Raw genomic sequence first — 16,501 nt, forward strand, 5'->3', positions numbered from 1 at the left:
ATAACATATACTTGTATATACTCATATAGAAAATGTGTAATTATTAGTACAAAGAAAGTGAAAGTTAACTAAAGTTCTACTTCCTAGATAGAAATGCTACTAACAGATAGTTGCCTCTTATGTTTTCTATATAGCCTCCCTCCTACATACAAAATAGATATTCTTTCAATATACCTGTATTACATCTGTGTTTATATGTATGTATATAGTGGCCTATGTATATATTATTGTTCTGCAATTCTTGTTTGCAAAATAGGATTATCCTACACATAAACTCCAAACTACAATATTTCACAAAAAGAACAAAGGCACTGACAGGAAAGAGTAATTTGAATTTCTTAATTTCTTCCAATTAAATACCATGAGCATCGCTGCTGCCTGGGTCATAGCTTAATTATGACTATCACAGTTAGCACCACGCTTAAACTGTGGTCTCAAGCTGGCAATTAACTGACTTCCTTTCAGGCTAGCTTTGTGAGAGCAAGTTTAAATAAAAATGATCTAAAAATGAGACAAAAATTCCTTTGCATCCCAACAACTATCCATTATTTAAAGTGAAAGTTGTAGCATTTTATTTTCAGTTTTACTATATGCTACTGTAGACATCACCAAATGAAAAAAACATACTTGATCTTGAAAATAGCTGTTTCTATTCAATACATTTAAAAAAATAAGGTAACCCACACCACTGTATGTGCAAGTCCACATCCTTCAGAGCTTGCAAAAGTATTGACATGAAAAATCTTAACCAATAAAAATGGAGCAGCAAACATAAGAAACAAAAGTGAAATGCTTTTTTTTAAATGTATGTGTGTGCATCCAGAATTAGTCGGCTTGATTTATCTGGTGTGATACTGACTCTGTTACTGGTTAAAGATTAATTGTATTATGGTGCTCTTGGCATGTTATTTTCTCAGTTCATTTCTCAGTATGACATTTCTTATTTTTCTCTGCTACAAGCTACCCACTATCATAATTTTCACCTGCTGAGTTTTACGCTACTAATGATAATATTAAAATTTAGAGGGTTTTTTTTTTAGCTTTACATTGGTAAATTAGGTCACGGGAATAGCTGGGATGCAACCTGATGAATGGGGAAAGAGGCACTTGTTTATTACTAAGGTAGAATAGAATTCCATAAGGTTGGCTGGCTCATTTTGTGAGATCTTAGTAAACATTAAACAACCCCTCCCAACACACACAAGTGGAATTCTCTCTCCTCACTGCTTTCTTGGATATGCCACACATGGGAGATAGTCCAAGAACATGAGTGGTGCCACAGGGTGTGTGAGAGACGTTGCATTCGAAGTCTTCCAAACAAAAAGCCAAGAATGCAAACAACCGTGATGACAACTACTGATAGTTATCTCTGGGTACCTGGTGGATGACAGGTGCTGGTACTGTAATTATCCCCATGCTGCAGATGAGAAACTGAGGCACAAGAAAGGGTAAGTAGGTTTTTCAGGTTCATACATTTGGAAGGCAGTGGTGGCAGTCAGACTCTAGGGATGGTAGTCCCTGCTGCCTTCTGCCTATGTCACTCCTCAGGGAGACACAAGCTTCTGTACCTTCACCTTTCTGTAAGTCCTCTTCCTTACTGAGAAGCCTGTGGCCGGCCTTGGGTGAGCTCCCTTTGCAGTCGCACCGCTGTCTCCTGAGCAGGCAGTGCACTCCCAGCTGTGCTCCCGACAGATGGCACTGTGGCTGCTACATGGCACTGCCCAGCCCCTGGCTTTGGATGGACCTGACCGGGAGCAGCCAGTTGTGGCTCCACCAACCTTTTGCACATTCTCCAAAATGATGTCATTTCTCAGGAACCACAGTAAGGCAATTACTAACTGTGTATTTTCTTTCTGAAGGGTTGAACAGCAGCCAAGTTTAACATTTGGACTAAATCAAGTATCTGGACATGTCCATTCAGCACAATTCGATTGGAATTTATTGGGCATCTGCCATTCTTTCATTGAGCATCTACTCTACTGGAGTTAGACAATGAGAAGAGAGTAACAGTAGTTCCTGCTCTCAAAAGATGTGAGAGGTGTGAGGGCCATCAGGCTTGTGATATACATTAAAACACGGTGTGACAGAAACTGTGACAAGAGAAGGCCATGGGTGCCACAGAAGTCCAGAGTGGCACCTAATGTGGCCTGGGCTGGACAGCAGCCAATGATGTCACTCATGTGATCTGTGGGCTGGGAGCTTCTTAGAAATGCAAATTCTTAGGCCCCCCTGTTTAAGCCGCCCCAACTGGAACCTGTAGGGTGTGGTCCAGCAGCTGTGCCTTGGAAAGCTCTCTGAATGCATTTCTTAGTGAAGTTTGAGGAGTATCGTGTTGGAGAATGGAAGAGCCACAGAAACACAGCAATTGGATGAGAAAACACAGATAAATCACAATCTGTCAAAGAAGGACGCTGGATGAGGTGACTCCCGCCACCTCAATTCTGACTTCCCCAGTCTATGAGACACATCATAAAGTTAAGTGGGATGAAACCATGTTAATGGTTGAGAATATCTTCAGACAATGTCCAGAAGAGTTTGCTCAGCTCACCCAGCCAAGCCAAGCCAAGCCAAGCCAAGCCAAGCCAAGCCAACAGCTTCAGAGAGCCATCTGTGGCCTATTGGAATTCATATATCAATGCCATCTGCAATTGATTAGTACAAAGAGTGCTTCCAAAAACTTCATGAAAATGGAGTTACAAGATGAATTTATTTTCGTGTAAAACACTTGCATAGTTTTTTCATGATCACTTTCCATGAACTTTTGGAAGATCCTGATATTACAAACATACCCACGAACATAGGCTCATTCTTGGGTTAGGTTCTGCACAGGACATATACAAATTCACTGCTCTAAGGAAATGCCACAGAGTTGGAAACAGGAGCCTCTCCTAACGGGTTGTTCAAGATGGTTGGAATGATGATAAATCCTGTGGGACTCTGGAGAAGATGATGATTGATTTGGGCTGATTTTAGGGTAAAGCCCCAAGAAATGAGAATTGAGCTGGACTTAAAAAATAGGCAAATTTTGCATTATAGGCAAAGAGGATGACATGATAGATGGAGGAAGCGGAGTTATCAATAAAGAATCTAATTATTTAGAATTTTTAATGAATGGTGCACCTCGCTGAATTTGACCTGTTAACTGAAGCCATTTTTCAGGCTACCAGGCCTGTAGCTGTTTTCAATACCAGAGCAATCATTATTCTTTCCTACCAAGGCGACTAATCTGAATACTGTCCCAGAAAACAGCACGGGTGGTAAACACGCTTATAGCTGTGAGGCTTGTATGTCACACACGTGTGCCTATTGGGATGTAATGACATGTAGTGCCAGGGGACAGGGAATGACACCTACATGGGTGTTGGGGCTTTGTGTATTTTGCGCCTGTAGATATCTCTCAGAGTTTCAAGCCGTCTTTCTCAAAGTTGGCATGGAAAGGAATTGCCTGTGCAAATTAGATTCTGCAAGTCTCATAAACATAAGTAGCTCATCAGCATACACTGAACAATCTGGAAATTGTCCAGACAGGGAAAGCCATAGTGGAATCCCTTGGGGAAGCTGGCATAACAACAGAAATGATGTGACACTGAACAACATGGCCACAAATCTCCCTGACAAGGGCAAATTCAGGGCTGGGAAGGCTGGGGCTTCAAGGACTTTCTTGAAAACAATTAAAAATTCAATCAACCAAAAACCTGGGGAAAAAAATCTACTAAGTGTGCCAAGGCTGGTGAGTCCTTTCAGGGGAAACCTGTGGAATTTTGGGAAAGCTGCAGGCACACATCTGGAGGAGGACTGCCTTCCCGTCTCTCTGATGTTGCCTCGGAGAGAGGGTGACAGGCCATGACCTTGCTGACTCTGACCCCTATGTGACTAAGAACTCTGCACCCCCTCTTTCAGGGACAGTCTCATTGTCATCCCACAGGGACTGCAACTGTGGAAAAGTAAGAAGTTCAAAACCACGGGTGCCTCTTCCTTTGGGCAACATCTTTCTTTCCAAATTCAACTGCTGGTCTGCTTGCAAGAGGGCAAGCACATCGAGGTGTGGCTTATTGAATTCCTGAAACTTTGTGACACTCTGGGTTCGATTTAGTGCCGCCAGAATGAGGTCTGCAGCCTTCTTGGAGGTTTGATAAAAATGCCCAGCGGCTTTAAAGAGGGTGTCCGGGTATCTCAAGGAAGGTCAGGAGGGAGGGCAGGTGTCGCCGCTTGGTGCTGGCCATGGTGCTAGGAGCCAGCCCCACCTTTTGGCCTCATCAAGGGAAGAGAGGGCATGGAGAGTGGGAAGAATGGTGGGGCTGGAAGGCTCGGGGCATGCTTCATTTGATTGTAGGCAGCTTAAACATCTTCATTTCCAAATCCAATCTGTCGTTTCGCACCAGAAAGCCCACCGGTGCTTTGATTGGCATCTGAGCTTTACGCTTTGCATTCAAGAGCCTTATTTTTGGATCAGCTTTTCATGAGGTGTGGGTGTTCATGCCACCGTAAACACATCTTTGGTGAGAGCAGATCTGGTGACCAGGAGAGGCAGGGGGGTGGCAGGATGGGAAAAGCTGTTGCTCCAAGGGACCAGGGTCCACTGAGAAGGGCTGGTGGGTGGCAGAGCACCATGGAACTTAGGGACCTCTTCTTGTCCTGGATATTTCTGGCCCCCTCTTTTTCCTGTTTTTACTTGTATGTTCTTTGCCATCTTCATACATATCGCCTGGAAGAGTTGCCAGGGTCCAGTGCGTTGCATGGCAATATGATGGATGAGCTCTGAGGATGAACAGTGAGCGTAGAAACAGAGAAACGGCCGCCCTTTGCAGCGTTGCAGAGAGAGCTGTCCCCAGAGGGCTGGGCAGAGCTGAGAGGGGGTTCATGCGGATGGGCCAGCAGCATTGAGGGTGGCATGTCAGACCAGCGCCGGCCCCACCTGGTACACCTCACACCTCTCCTCTCTCTGGGCTCATGTGTGGTTAGCAGAAACTACGGGGTGTGGAAATCACTACAGAACAACTAATATGCTACATAACAAAAGCAAACATCTAGGACACACAGGAATGAGGAGCAGAAAGTTCACCTGTTGGGGCTTCCTTGCCCCTTTCTGGGTACAGACCTCCCATCCTGGCACCAGCTCTGTGGATCCAGAAGTGCTCAAGTCAACTAGGGCTCCCTGCTCTCCCCTACTGGCTGCACGAGGCACTACAGCAATCTGTCTCTGCATCTCTGGGGTTCCCAGTCCCTGTCATGAGTGCCATTAATTATTCCTCCTGATCGTTTTTGGTCAGGACATCAGGTGTACTATGCTTTGTGTTGGGAGGTAGGGACAGGGTGAGGGAGCCCTCTGGGTTGATTGGACTTCCAAATGATATTGTTGCATTCAAGTCATGTCTGTATGTTTGCTGATGGTTTGGAGCTTGCATGTCACTTGTTGGCCATAATTAGAAATGAAAGCTTCATTCTCTGGTTGGGGTTAGGACTCATTTTGTTAACTTTTCATCAATCACTCTTGTCAGTCTCACAGATCCTCTTGAGACGGTAAACAAGCCTCATCTGGGTAATGGTGTCCTGATCCAATTAGCTTTGGAGCCATAACACAGCGCAGGCTCTACAACCCCTCAGCCATGAAGAAGTCTGACCTAGAGGTCAAAGGACAAGACCCCTACACTGTATACAAGGATGCAACTATTGTTCTTTAAACTACTTAGGAGGCATGCAGAATTTGCCTTTCTCTTTAATTTATGAATATTCTTGAAAGTCATTTTCTTTATCTGTTGAGGACCTCAGTATCTTCTCTATGTGGTAATATCCAGACATTAGCACAGACTGTTTATTTTATCACTTAACAAATAGGGGCTGGGCTTTCCTCCTTCTAAAGAGTCAGGGGATCTTGATCTATCCCTACATCCCGATCAAGCACAAACGCTTCCCCAGTTATAAGGTGCTTAAGTGGTAGATGAATTAACCAGCACACTGTTAGGCTACATTCACTGCATGCTACCCGTGACAGTGAAAACAAATGATATTTGGAAGCGCCACAGCAGACACTGATAAAATAAGCTAGAGTGCATCTGAAGCATGAAATATTAGCCAGTCATTAAAAATCACATTAAGAACACCTATTTAGCAACACGGGGGAATGCTTGTGATTTATAAAGGAAAAATGTAGGCTGTAAAGTTGACTAGATGATATGCGTTAAGTGTGCTATAAATGTAGATGTGTGCACACACCCAGAGATAGAGGAATTACCGAGAAGTGGAAACACTAATTTCTGAGTGGGGAGATTGCAGATGGTGATTTTTATTATTCATGCTTTTCTGCATTTCCAACTTTTCCAAACACACAAAAAGGAAACTCTTGAAAGTATTTATGTGTATTTAAATGCACATAGCATTGGCTCCATGAAAGGTTCTGATCTGCTTTTGCTTTTACATCAGGTCGGATTACTGCAGATCTTTCCGGGGAAGACTAGTTTGCCTTCCAAATGGGTAACTGCTGCTCAGGTCTCGGTTTTACCTACACAGGTATCTGTGTCCATGTCAGACCATTTCACACTGTGCTAGAATTCTTATTTCCTATGCCTGTTCTTCCTCTAGCTGGCCTGGAGGTAGAACGTATTCTCACGTCTCTAGACTCAGCCTGTCAGCTTTATTAAACAGGTGCTAATCCTGTTACATGCTCCAAATCCACTCATGGCCCAGCAGGTGCTACCAACTCCTGTCCTGCCAGAGGGGACAGAGCAGCCCTGTGCTCCAGCTGTGGAAAGGCTCTGGCTGCTGGCGCTGAGGTCCTCGGGAAGGAAGCTTCTCCTGGGCGCTGGCTGCACAACGGGGCCAGTCCCACCCATGCTGACAGCCATTTCCTCTGGGATCCCCCCTTGGAGCTCTGGTGCAAGCTGGGCTGGGGGTGTCCCGACATGATCTCTTGTAGTCAGAGACCTTTCCAGCTGCCAGGAGCGGTGCGTCCACCAAGAGTGCAGCTTCCTAATTTAAGGCCTCTAAGGCAAGGGTGACCTCAGGTGACTCTTAACATGGGTCTGTCTCTCTCTGCAGGGATGACAAAGCGGCTGTTGGCTTCCCAGCTGGGTTTTTGGGTACCTTAAAGCTCTTTATGTACCTTGCGCCTCATTGCCACTGGGCTCCTCCTGGACACTTATGGAGCTGATCCTTCCAGTAACTGTTCTGCCTCCAGAGAGGCGCCCCAAGCCCAGCGTGCCCCCCGCGACACTGACAGACTGACTCCTGGTGGGATGAAGCAGGACCAGCAAGTTTGGGAAGGGCAGGGCATGAGGACAAAGAAGTCAGCTTTGCTGGGAGCAGGGACCGCGTCTCTGTCACTCACCAGTGGCTCTCTGGCACCCAGCACAGCGCCGGCTGCAGGCGGGGCCGAGGAATGACAATAGGCAGCACAGCAGACCATCTCAGCACCATGGAGCAGGCTCTGGGAGCCCTGCGAGGTGGCTGTGATAATGACCTTCATGGAGGTGGAGAACCAGTGCAGGGGTGCGGTGCATTCCTCAGGGTCCCCCAGGGCAGTAAGTGGCAGAGCCAGGATGGAAACCAGGCTCCTTAGCACCCAGATGGGTTCCAAATCCCTACACCCTGCTGCCTCCCTCCAGGAACATTTGTGGGCTTGCGGAGTGCAAAATAGAGAGCAGGCGGTGTTGGAACCTAAGCTGAGGGCCCTGTGCAAGCCTGGGGCATCTCTGCAGGCTGGGGCTCATCTCCCCTGAGGCCGAAGCCCCTGGGACTGGCCAGGGAAGCTGTAAACCTGCCAGGCTGCCCCTTGCTGTCCTGGCTCCTCTTTTCTGGTTCCAGACCGGGACCCTTCAGACCAGGCAGCAAGCCATTGCAGGAAGAGAGATGGAGCTGAGTATAGGGTCCAACTGTCCGTGCAGTGCTTTGTTTTCCTTCTCACCTGAGGGGCTGATCAGCTGGTCCTTTCGCCTCTCGGGCTTACCTGCCTAAGGATGAAAGCCACTGGGAACTAACCCGGCACCTGCAACGCTTCCCTCCTATGCATTGTTAACGGACACGAGGAACGATGGCTTTTGGCCTATGCACAGCTGTCTCTTCCCCACTCTCTTAACGACTTTACCCTGTCTCTTCCCCACTCTCTTAACGACTTTACCCCGACAGATTTAAAGACAGCTCTGAGGATTGACTTTCCACAAGGAAAAAACCGGAAAGCCTTTTCTCTTCCGTGCTGTGGTCTTATTGGTGGGTGGGAAGGGCACTCTGACAGTGGAAACCTCCACCGTAACCCATTCAACCTCATGACAGATTGCACATGGCTTCCTTTAACCCCAGCGTGGGAGCCTGAGTTGTGCAAGCACAGGTGTGTGGGGGTGGCAGCTTCCTATAATGGACACAAGGATGGGAGGTGACAAAACACAGAGAGACCTTTTAGAGCAAACTGTTATACCCGCTGCAGGCTTAAGCTGGTGCTTCGTGCCTTCCCTCTTAGATACACTTGTATTTCTCCCAATCCCTCCCTCCCCATCCATGTTCTCGTAAACTCACAAATGTTAGGCTCACAGGTGGTGACGCCATTTGAAGGAAGGTCATCAAGCAAGGCGGACGGTAGGGACAGCTTGTGTATTTTTAAATGTCAGCTTTTGGTGTTGCTTACCAGTAGTTACCAAGGGTCAGGCTACTTATTTGGCATTTGCAGGGACGAGGAGGCAGCTCAGAGACAGAAATCATGAGGAAATGCACACCTGCACCTTCCAGGAAAGGAAGTTGGGGCTGGAATCCCTGAAATCCCTAAAGGAACTGGGATGAGAGCTAGCTTAAACTTGGCTCCATGCCGTTAGTTGTAAACTTGGCTACATCTGTCATTAATATACCCGGTTCCAAATGCAGAGAAAAACCTAATTTGCACTCAGCAGGTACGGAGCCTAAACTGCAAGCCCTCATGGCAACCAAGGTTTTGCAGCTGACTTCAGTTTCTGGCCCTGAGGGGTTGAAGTTAGCCTTCAGGAAACTTCTCTCCTGGGCGTGAGCTGGCAGGGACACAGGTTGATCTGTTTGGAGACTTCTAGAATACCAGACAAGGTGCTGCTAGTGCTCAGTAAAACATAAAGCAACAGGAAAGCAATAGAAACACACTGTAAGCTAGGTGACTGGCAACTAAGGCGAAAGGGTGGATCATAAGACATGGCATGTCTTCTAGTGGGTCCGCTGGGATGACTGCTGGGTACCATGAAGGTGCAGCTGCCACACCAACACTCTGAAGGCCAGGCTCCCTGACAGACCCCATGACACCACTACTGATGCACAGTGCCCCCTCCCCCTCCCCAGAAGCAAACAGGAGAGATGGACCCAAGACGAGGGGGCGTGCTTATCACAGCATTATTTATAACAGCAAATAAATGGGACCGTGGATGCCTAACACAGGGGAGTGTGGTTCTGATACAGCCGTTAAGAATCACGTCTCGGAGGAACATTTGGTGACAAGAAAAATAGTTACGATACAATGAGGAATCTGAAAGGTACCACGCTTAGGACAATACGATGGTATTTGTTATTGATGGGTTTTCCCCTCCAGTCACATGTATGTACATGACTGGACGTAACTAAAATGAAATGTTAACAGTGCTTATCTCTGAGTAATGACACACTACGTTATTTTTCGTTACTTCTGTATTCTTTACTGTAATTTGCAAGCTTCAGACATACTTTTTTAAAAACACTTTTAGGACAAGATATACTGCTTCTTAAAAAGCAATTGCCAGCTCTCTTAAGAATACCCAGCTAAGCCGGCACCAATCCGCTGTATCATTATTATTAATACATGATAATGTGTAAAACCCTTGCCCCCCCAGACATGAATAATCATAATGGAAAACAAATCCATACATCTTCGTCATCAGCCTCTGGGCCAGAGGCCTGATGCCTCATGATAACATTGAAGTTCATCTGCCACAGTCCTGCCTGCTCAAATACGAATGCATAAAGAGGGAATTCTGTTCGTTGGGTACAAGCTCCAGGCCAGGTGTTTATGTACAAGGCTTCACTGGACCCATTTATAAATGAGCAAGGTCAAGTTCAGAAAGCTAGAATAACTTGCCTTGGGCACTAGGCCATGCAGCGATCAAACTGAAAGAAAAACCCCATCCGCCTGGCTTGAAAGCCTTGTCTCTTTCAGCCACCACAGCGCTGGTGGAACCTTCAGACGAGATTTGGCCTTTGTTTCAGACCTGAAAAAATATCTCCACTAACTACTTTGCTCATTGACTTCCGTTTCTCTTTCTTGCAATAACTGCAGTGGGGTAGCCAGAGAAACTGCCAAAAAGGGGACAAAACTAGAGACAATAAAGAGAAGGAATAATTCACCTGCTGGGAAATAATTCACCTGCTGAGAAACCCCTGACAAATTCATTAATGACTGTAAAATTTAGTTCAGTAGTCTGGCCAGTGAGGGAGGTGGCCCTTGGCAGTGACCAGCGAGGACCACCAGGCTCTGTTACTTCACACCATATCTCATCCTCCCCTGGCCTGGGTGCTGCTCCTCCCTCCCACTTGGCTGGAACCCATTCTCTCAATGGTCATTTCTTTGAGTTGATTACAAAGCTGACTCTAGGAGAAGTATCGTCAAGAAGCAAAATCTCGGCTGGCGCCGCAGCTCACTAGGCTAATCCTCCGCCTTGCGGCGCTGGCACACCGAGTTCTAGTCCCATTCGGGGCACCGATCCTGTCCCGGTTGCCCCTCTTCCAGGCCAGCTCTCTGCTGTGGCCAGGGAGTGCAGTGGAGGATGGCCCAAGTGCTTGGGCCCTGCACCCCATGGGAGACCAGGATAAGCACCTGGCTCCTGCCATCGGATCAGCGCGGTGCACCGGCCGCAGTGCGCCAGCCGCGGCAGCCATTGGAGGGTGAACCAACGGCAAAAGGAAGACCTTTCTCTCTGTCTCTCTCTCTCTCACTGTCCACTCTGCCTGTCAAAAATTAAAAAAAAAAAAAAGAAGCAAAATCTCTCTTTTAGAGACAAAAGACCTCAAAAGAAGGGACAGAAGACCTCAAAGATGATGTCGCTTCACTTTTTCCATTTAATAATAAAGGACTTTTAACAGTTCTCCAAGGTGGTGGTGGGGGGCAATGGGCTACATATTGTGTTGGGCTGATGCTGAAATGCACTGAGCTCAATCGGACGATGAGCTTATAATCATTACAACATCATACCCAGATGGCACCTCACAATCCCAAAGCTTTCCGTATCCATGATCTCATTTGCCAAGGATAGGCAGGAAATATTCCCATTTTACAGACCAGGAAATTAAGGCATGCTGCCACTGTGTCTCACTTACTGGACTGGAGAGCACAGAGGGACTGGCCCTATGTGGAATGGATATGAAATTCCAGTCAAGAATGTGGCAGCAATGTGTCCCTGGAAGACAGAGTCCTCAGGGGGGATTCTAGGGTAAGGTTAGGGATGATGACATATTACGGAGGAAAGACAAACTCATCCCAAAATATTGCACACAGCCACGCCTACTCCCAGGTTCTCCTCCCAACCTCTACCTTCCTGATTCTACCCATTCAACAGAGTCAAAGCCAAAGCCTGCAGATCCATGAAGCTCTTCCTGGTTATCCAGCACAAAGAAACAATGAACAAACCCAGCGGTTTCACAGGCCCTGTCTCCTTACTGTGTGATACGTTTTAGAGGAAGGCTTTATCTTCTCTCTATACATGAGGAAAAGGATGCTCAGAGAGGTGAGGTTGTTAGTCAGGATGACCAGATTTGGAAGTGCGGCACATTCCACTACCTTGCCTTGTGTACTCCGATCCCATTCTGGATACTGCCATGTGCCCCTTAGTGCCTCAACTTGATTATAAGTTCCATCAAAGAAGACAGCAAACCTTGCATTTCTCGGTATCCCATACCCTGATGTCCCCAGAACTCAGTGGAACACCAGTAAGCATCTCAAGGTAAACACCTGGTGGGTAGAATGATAATTGTTCAGTGGGATTTTTTTGGGTAGTCTGAGTATTAGGCTGTCTGCTGTATGTAATTAAAACCAGAATGCACAGGAAATATTAATGTCTCCTAGCTCCAGCTTAATCAGGCCTTCATTACCATGCCCAATTCTGGGTTATGCGAAAAGAAAAGCTTAGTAAGCATTTTGTGTGATGAGGATCATCAAGTGCACACAGATATCAGAGAGACGCATGAAAAGACAAAAGCACAATCATCAAACTGACACAGACAGACAACGATCCGCAATGACCCGAGTCTAAAGAACTTGCAAGGCCAGAGGAATACTTGTCTCCCTTCTGGCAACTGGATATTCACGGAACACTAAGAGAGGAAGTCACGGTGCCAGCCGGGAGCTTGTGCCGTGACACATCGCGCTCTGCCGAGAAGATGGATTGCATCCTACTACCATTCTGGGTCAGAAACAGAAGCAACGCAAGGCTCCTGAGGGCTGTTCTGGGAGAAGGGGGTAGCTCCGGGACGTCTCAGCATGTCCCATCATCACTGGCTGGCAAATTTCTTAAATGTACCCAAAATATACAGCGGATGACCCTTTACCAAGTCTCAGTCCATTTGCCCTCCCAACAAATCATTACTCTGCATCTTTGGACATTCCAAAGGCTCAATTCACTGGCGTGAGAATTTTTCATGGTGAGGATTAGCTCAAGAACCTTTAAATTGACATTTGGTAAACCAAGCTAACAGGAGCAGTGTTAGTAAAATGGTGCGATCTTATCTGTGGTGCACTCTATGTCCCAGACACCATCCTCGGCTCTGCCTCCCCCTCCCCCCCACCCTTCCCGCCACTGCTAGAAGCCAGGAGACCAAATGGCCCAACCACAGGTGTTAGCTCCTCCCCCATAATGGGATTTGCTGCTCCTATTTCCCTGTCCCCTGCAAAGGTATAATAGGACCTGCTTCCTGCACATGTGGTCTCTCTCTCTTGATCTCTCTGGACCCCTCTTTCTCTCTTCTTCACCCCTTCCCTCCCGCCTGTTGGATTTCCCCATCAGTAAACCCTTATCCTTAACACTGGTGCTTGGTGTGTTTTGTAGCAGCCTTACAAGCAATGCCTATCTACCACCTTTTATTGCCAAACTCTATAATAAACTGCCAAGAGGCAGGACTTCTGATTTAAAAAAAATTAAAAGTTTTATTTTGATTTATATGACAGGCACAGTGACAAATAGAGAGAGACAGAGATCTTCCATCTGCTTGTTCACTCCCTAAATGCCTACAACAGATTGGGCTGGGCTAGGAGTCTACAACTCCATCCAGATCTCCCACATGGGTGGCAGAGACCCAAGTTTTTAGCCATCATCTGCTGCCTCCCAAAGTGCATATTAGCAGAGAGCTGCATCGAAATGGAATGAAGGATTTGAACCCTGGTCCTCTGGTACAGAGTGCAGGTATCCCAAGTAGCATCTTAGCCCCTGTGTCAAATGCCTACCCCCTGGTTTCTTTTATGTTACAAAAAAGGTGCTACACTCTCATGTGTTCAACCAACATCAAACAAAAGGAACACACACCAGGCATGTGGTACCTACATTTGCATCCTCATGACTGTGGCCATTGGTCTCCACCAATTCCTTCGTGCCTTTTAACTGCAAATTTTAAGGAAAAAACAAAAGAATCAGAGAGTATATCTGGTAATTGTATATCATCTGGTTAACTCTGACTTCTCTGAGATTGCATTCTATAAAACTTCCAATGATGGGAAAACAGATGGAGCACGTTAATTCTAATGAGTCTTATCGGAGCCAGTTTGAGACCGGTATTTTATGAAACTTGATGGCTGACAAAAAGATAAAAGGGGTTTTGCCATTATTTTTTAAATAATAAGATTGGAAAGCAGTTCCATGGACATAAAATATATAAAATTGGTTCTTAAGAATAATACATGATTCCATTTCCTCGTTGCTTTACTCTTAATTTAAACCCCGCAGTGTTTGCAAGTTGCCACCGGCTAAATGATGTCACAGGGGATGAAGGTTCGTGAAGGATGGTGCTGCACTGCTGCCGTCCGTGCCCCTCTTCAGGACACATCTGCACGGTTGACATTGTCTCAGGAGCCCTCAGGGCAGAAGGTGCCTGGCTTCTTAGGAAGGACTGGGAAGGCATCCCCAGGGCGCCTGAAGCCTCGGAAGAACAACACTTCTCAGATGAGACTGTGAGCAGGGAACATTTAAAAGCGCTTCTCTCTCTAGGAAGGCGTGGGAGTGATCAGTCTGCACGAGACTTTAGGAAACTTCCCACTGGCATTTTGTCCTCTCATGACTCAAAGCAGACATTTGGAGGCAGACAGTAAGGGGGAAGGGTGAACTGGACTTGCGGCTGCTTGCCAGAATTTCTTCCTGGCTTATTGTACGTAGGAAGCTGCAGCTCCTCCATCATCTTTTTCAGGCTTAGGATAAAGCATTCCTGGTGGGAAACAGATACTTAAAATTTCAAAGCAACTGCATGTATGCCTTCAATGTCTTTCATTTAGAACATTGTCTCTTTCTAATTTGTGCATATCAAAATTGCAAGGTGCATTAGGTTTTTCAAGGCGATCTTGAACTCAGTAGGAAAGTCAGAGCCTCTCCATGCCAAGGTAGGGGTTTTGACAAAGCAATGGTGATAGGAAGAATGTAAGCCTGGGACAGCTGGTATAATCTCCCTCTGTCTCTTGATTTCCTCTCTGGACCCCTGGTTCAAGATCAGAGGCTCATTTCCATGTCACTTCCATTGATGGAAAAGAAAAACCTGCCCGCTGTTCATTAGGGCTACATCCCTGATGCTTCTACACGTAACATGCAAAGGGGTGTGGGCAACGCATGATGCACAGGACTGGGAAAAGGTGCTCTGCAGACATGGCAACACCATCGATTATCAGGACCTAAACGTAGCGCAGCATCTTTCCCCAGCTCAGGTTTCTTCCCGCAGGTGGCCCTTGTCTTGTCCTCTTCTTCAACCTCCTCTGCTCATCCCACCTGGGGTCCTGTCCCGTGTGCTGCCATGAGTCACGGCGGGGTCCAATTAGAGGCTTCTGTGCTTTCCCGGCAGAAGTTAAGGGCCAGCGTGTGTTACAGTACCTTCCTCCTCGGCCTGTTCACCAGCGTCTGCGTGCCCACTGTCCTTCCTGTGAATGAACTTTTGCTCCTTATTATCCTCTACTCTTGCACTCTCCTCCCATTGCACTTCCTGTCCTTGGGCGCGGTTCCCTCTGCAGTCCTCTCTGCCATGGGCACTGGCAGCAGCTCCCCCCCCACCCCTGGCAGAGCCCCACTGGCAGCAGCTGCTCCACCCCATTGCTCTGCTCTGCTCTCTCCTCCAGCTGCTCCTCTCTCCCAGGTGGGGCGGGACATCTTGTTGGATGACACTCGGGCTTGTGAACCAGGCCCAGTAGCAGGAAGCTCCCATCCTTGTCAAGGAGATGAGAGGCAGGAGTCAGTGGGGCCTGGAGGGACCCGGAACAGGGCAGGCTATGGGGTTTGGGAATGAGGCCGCCTTCCCTGGAGGGAGTGGAAAGGATCTGCCTTCAAGACCAGTCCTTTCGTGTGAGGGTTCCCAGCAAGCTGCAGCTGCTTTGAATAGCAAAACCTCAAGTCTGCAGATGAGGGTGTGTGCATCCTGGGCTGTGTGTGTGTGCGTGTGCGTGTCTGGGGGCAGCCATTTCCGTCACATCCATGCACGCATGAGACAAGTGTTTACACACGTAGTTACTCTCCATGGGTCCAAAGCCAGCTAGTATAAGTGAGGCTGTCCAGTGGGGCTAGGGAGGTCTGGGGGCCCCTCAGGCATAGGTAGAATGTTCTTCACAAGCAGGCTGCCAGCTGTGGCTGGAAAGCTTGTCTCCAGACCGACCGGCAGCTCCCCCACTAACAGCTTCTTGTGCTGCATGTGTGACTTGGGCTTTAAATCACATCTTCAGGGTAGGTGCACTCTTTCACCCAGAGCTAGCAGAGGAGGGGGCTGAGCCCCTAAGAGGGGGACAGGCCATCTCTAGGAGACCTCCGCTATCTCCATGAGCCCCAAGCTAATCAATATACATACGTGTAACCCCTGTCCAATGGGCACCCCAAATAGGATAGCCCTTGAAAACCTGAGACACTATCTCACAGCCAGTGTCCTGCCTGGTCTCCTCTTGGACCGGATGCTTCCTCTGTCACTTGCCAACCAAATAAAAGTCTCTTTTCTGTCTAATAAAAGTTTCTGCCTCTTTGCAAATTGCTTCCAGGCTTTTTATTTCTATAGTAAGCTGGGGAAAAGAACCCAAGAGACTCTCACCTATAACCGCCCTCCCCTCTGGGCCCAGTAACAGTGAGGCAATGCTCTTGGAGGTGAGGGATGTATACGGCTGCATGGGGAGGGGGGTGGCTGTGCGGGGAGATAGGGGACCATATGCATCGCACATCGTCTGGGCAGGGACCAGCAGCGTTCTCGGACATGGCTGGTGGTGCCAGAAGCATCCAAATGTCTTTGGCCGCTGTGTATCCCGGGCTTGGCGGTGCCTTTGCTTGAAAAATGCCATCCACCAACGAAGTGAACACTGAAGACTGAA

At 47.5% G+C, this 16,501-nt stretch overlaps 1 protein-coding gene across 5 annotated transcripts in view; it reads right to left on the reverse strand.

The window, feature by feature from the left end:
- Window positions 1–16,501, reverse strand: part of ENOX1 (ecto-NOX disulfide-thiol exchanger 1) — a 599,613-nt gene that overhangs the window by 27,326 nt on the left and 555,786 nt on the right. For all 5 annotated transcript variants that reach the window (XM_062194137.1, XM_062194133.1, XM_062194135.1 and 2 more), the window contains one exon: window positions 13,506–13,562. In XM_062194137.1, the coding sequence (XP_062050121.1) occupies window positions 13,506–13,562 (57 nt within the window). The remainder of the gene's footprint in view (window positions 1–13,505; window positions 13,563–16,501) is intronic.

The sequence above is a fragment of the Lepus europaeus genome, chromosome 6 (genome assembly GCF_033115175.1).
Source record: "Lepus europaeus isolate LE1 chromosome 6, mLepTim1.pri, whole genome shotgun sequence".
Classification (NCBI taxonomy): Eukaryota; Metazoa; Chordata; class Mammalia; order Lagomorpha; family Leporidae; genus Lepus; species Lepus europaeus.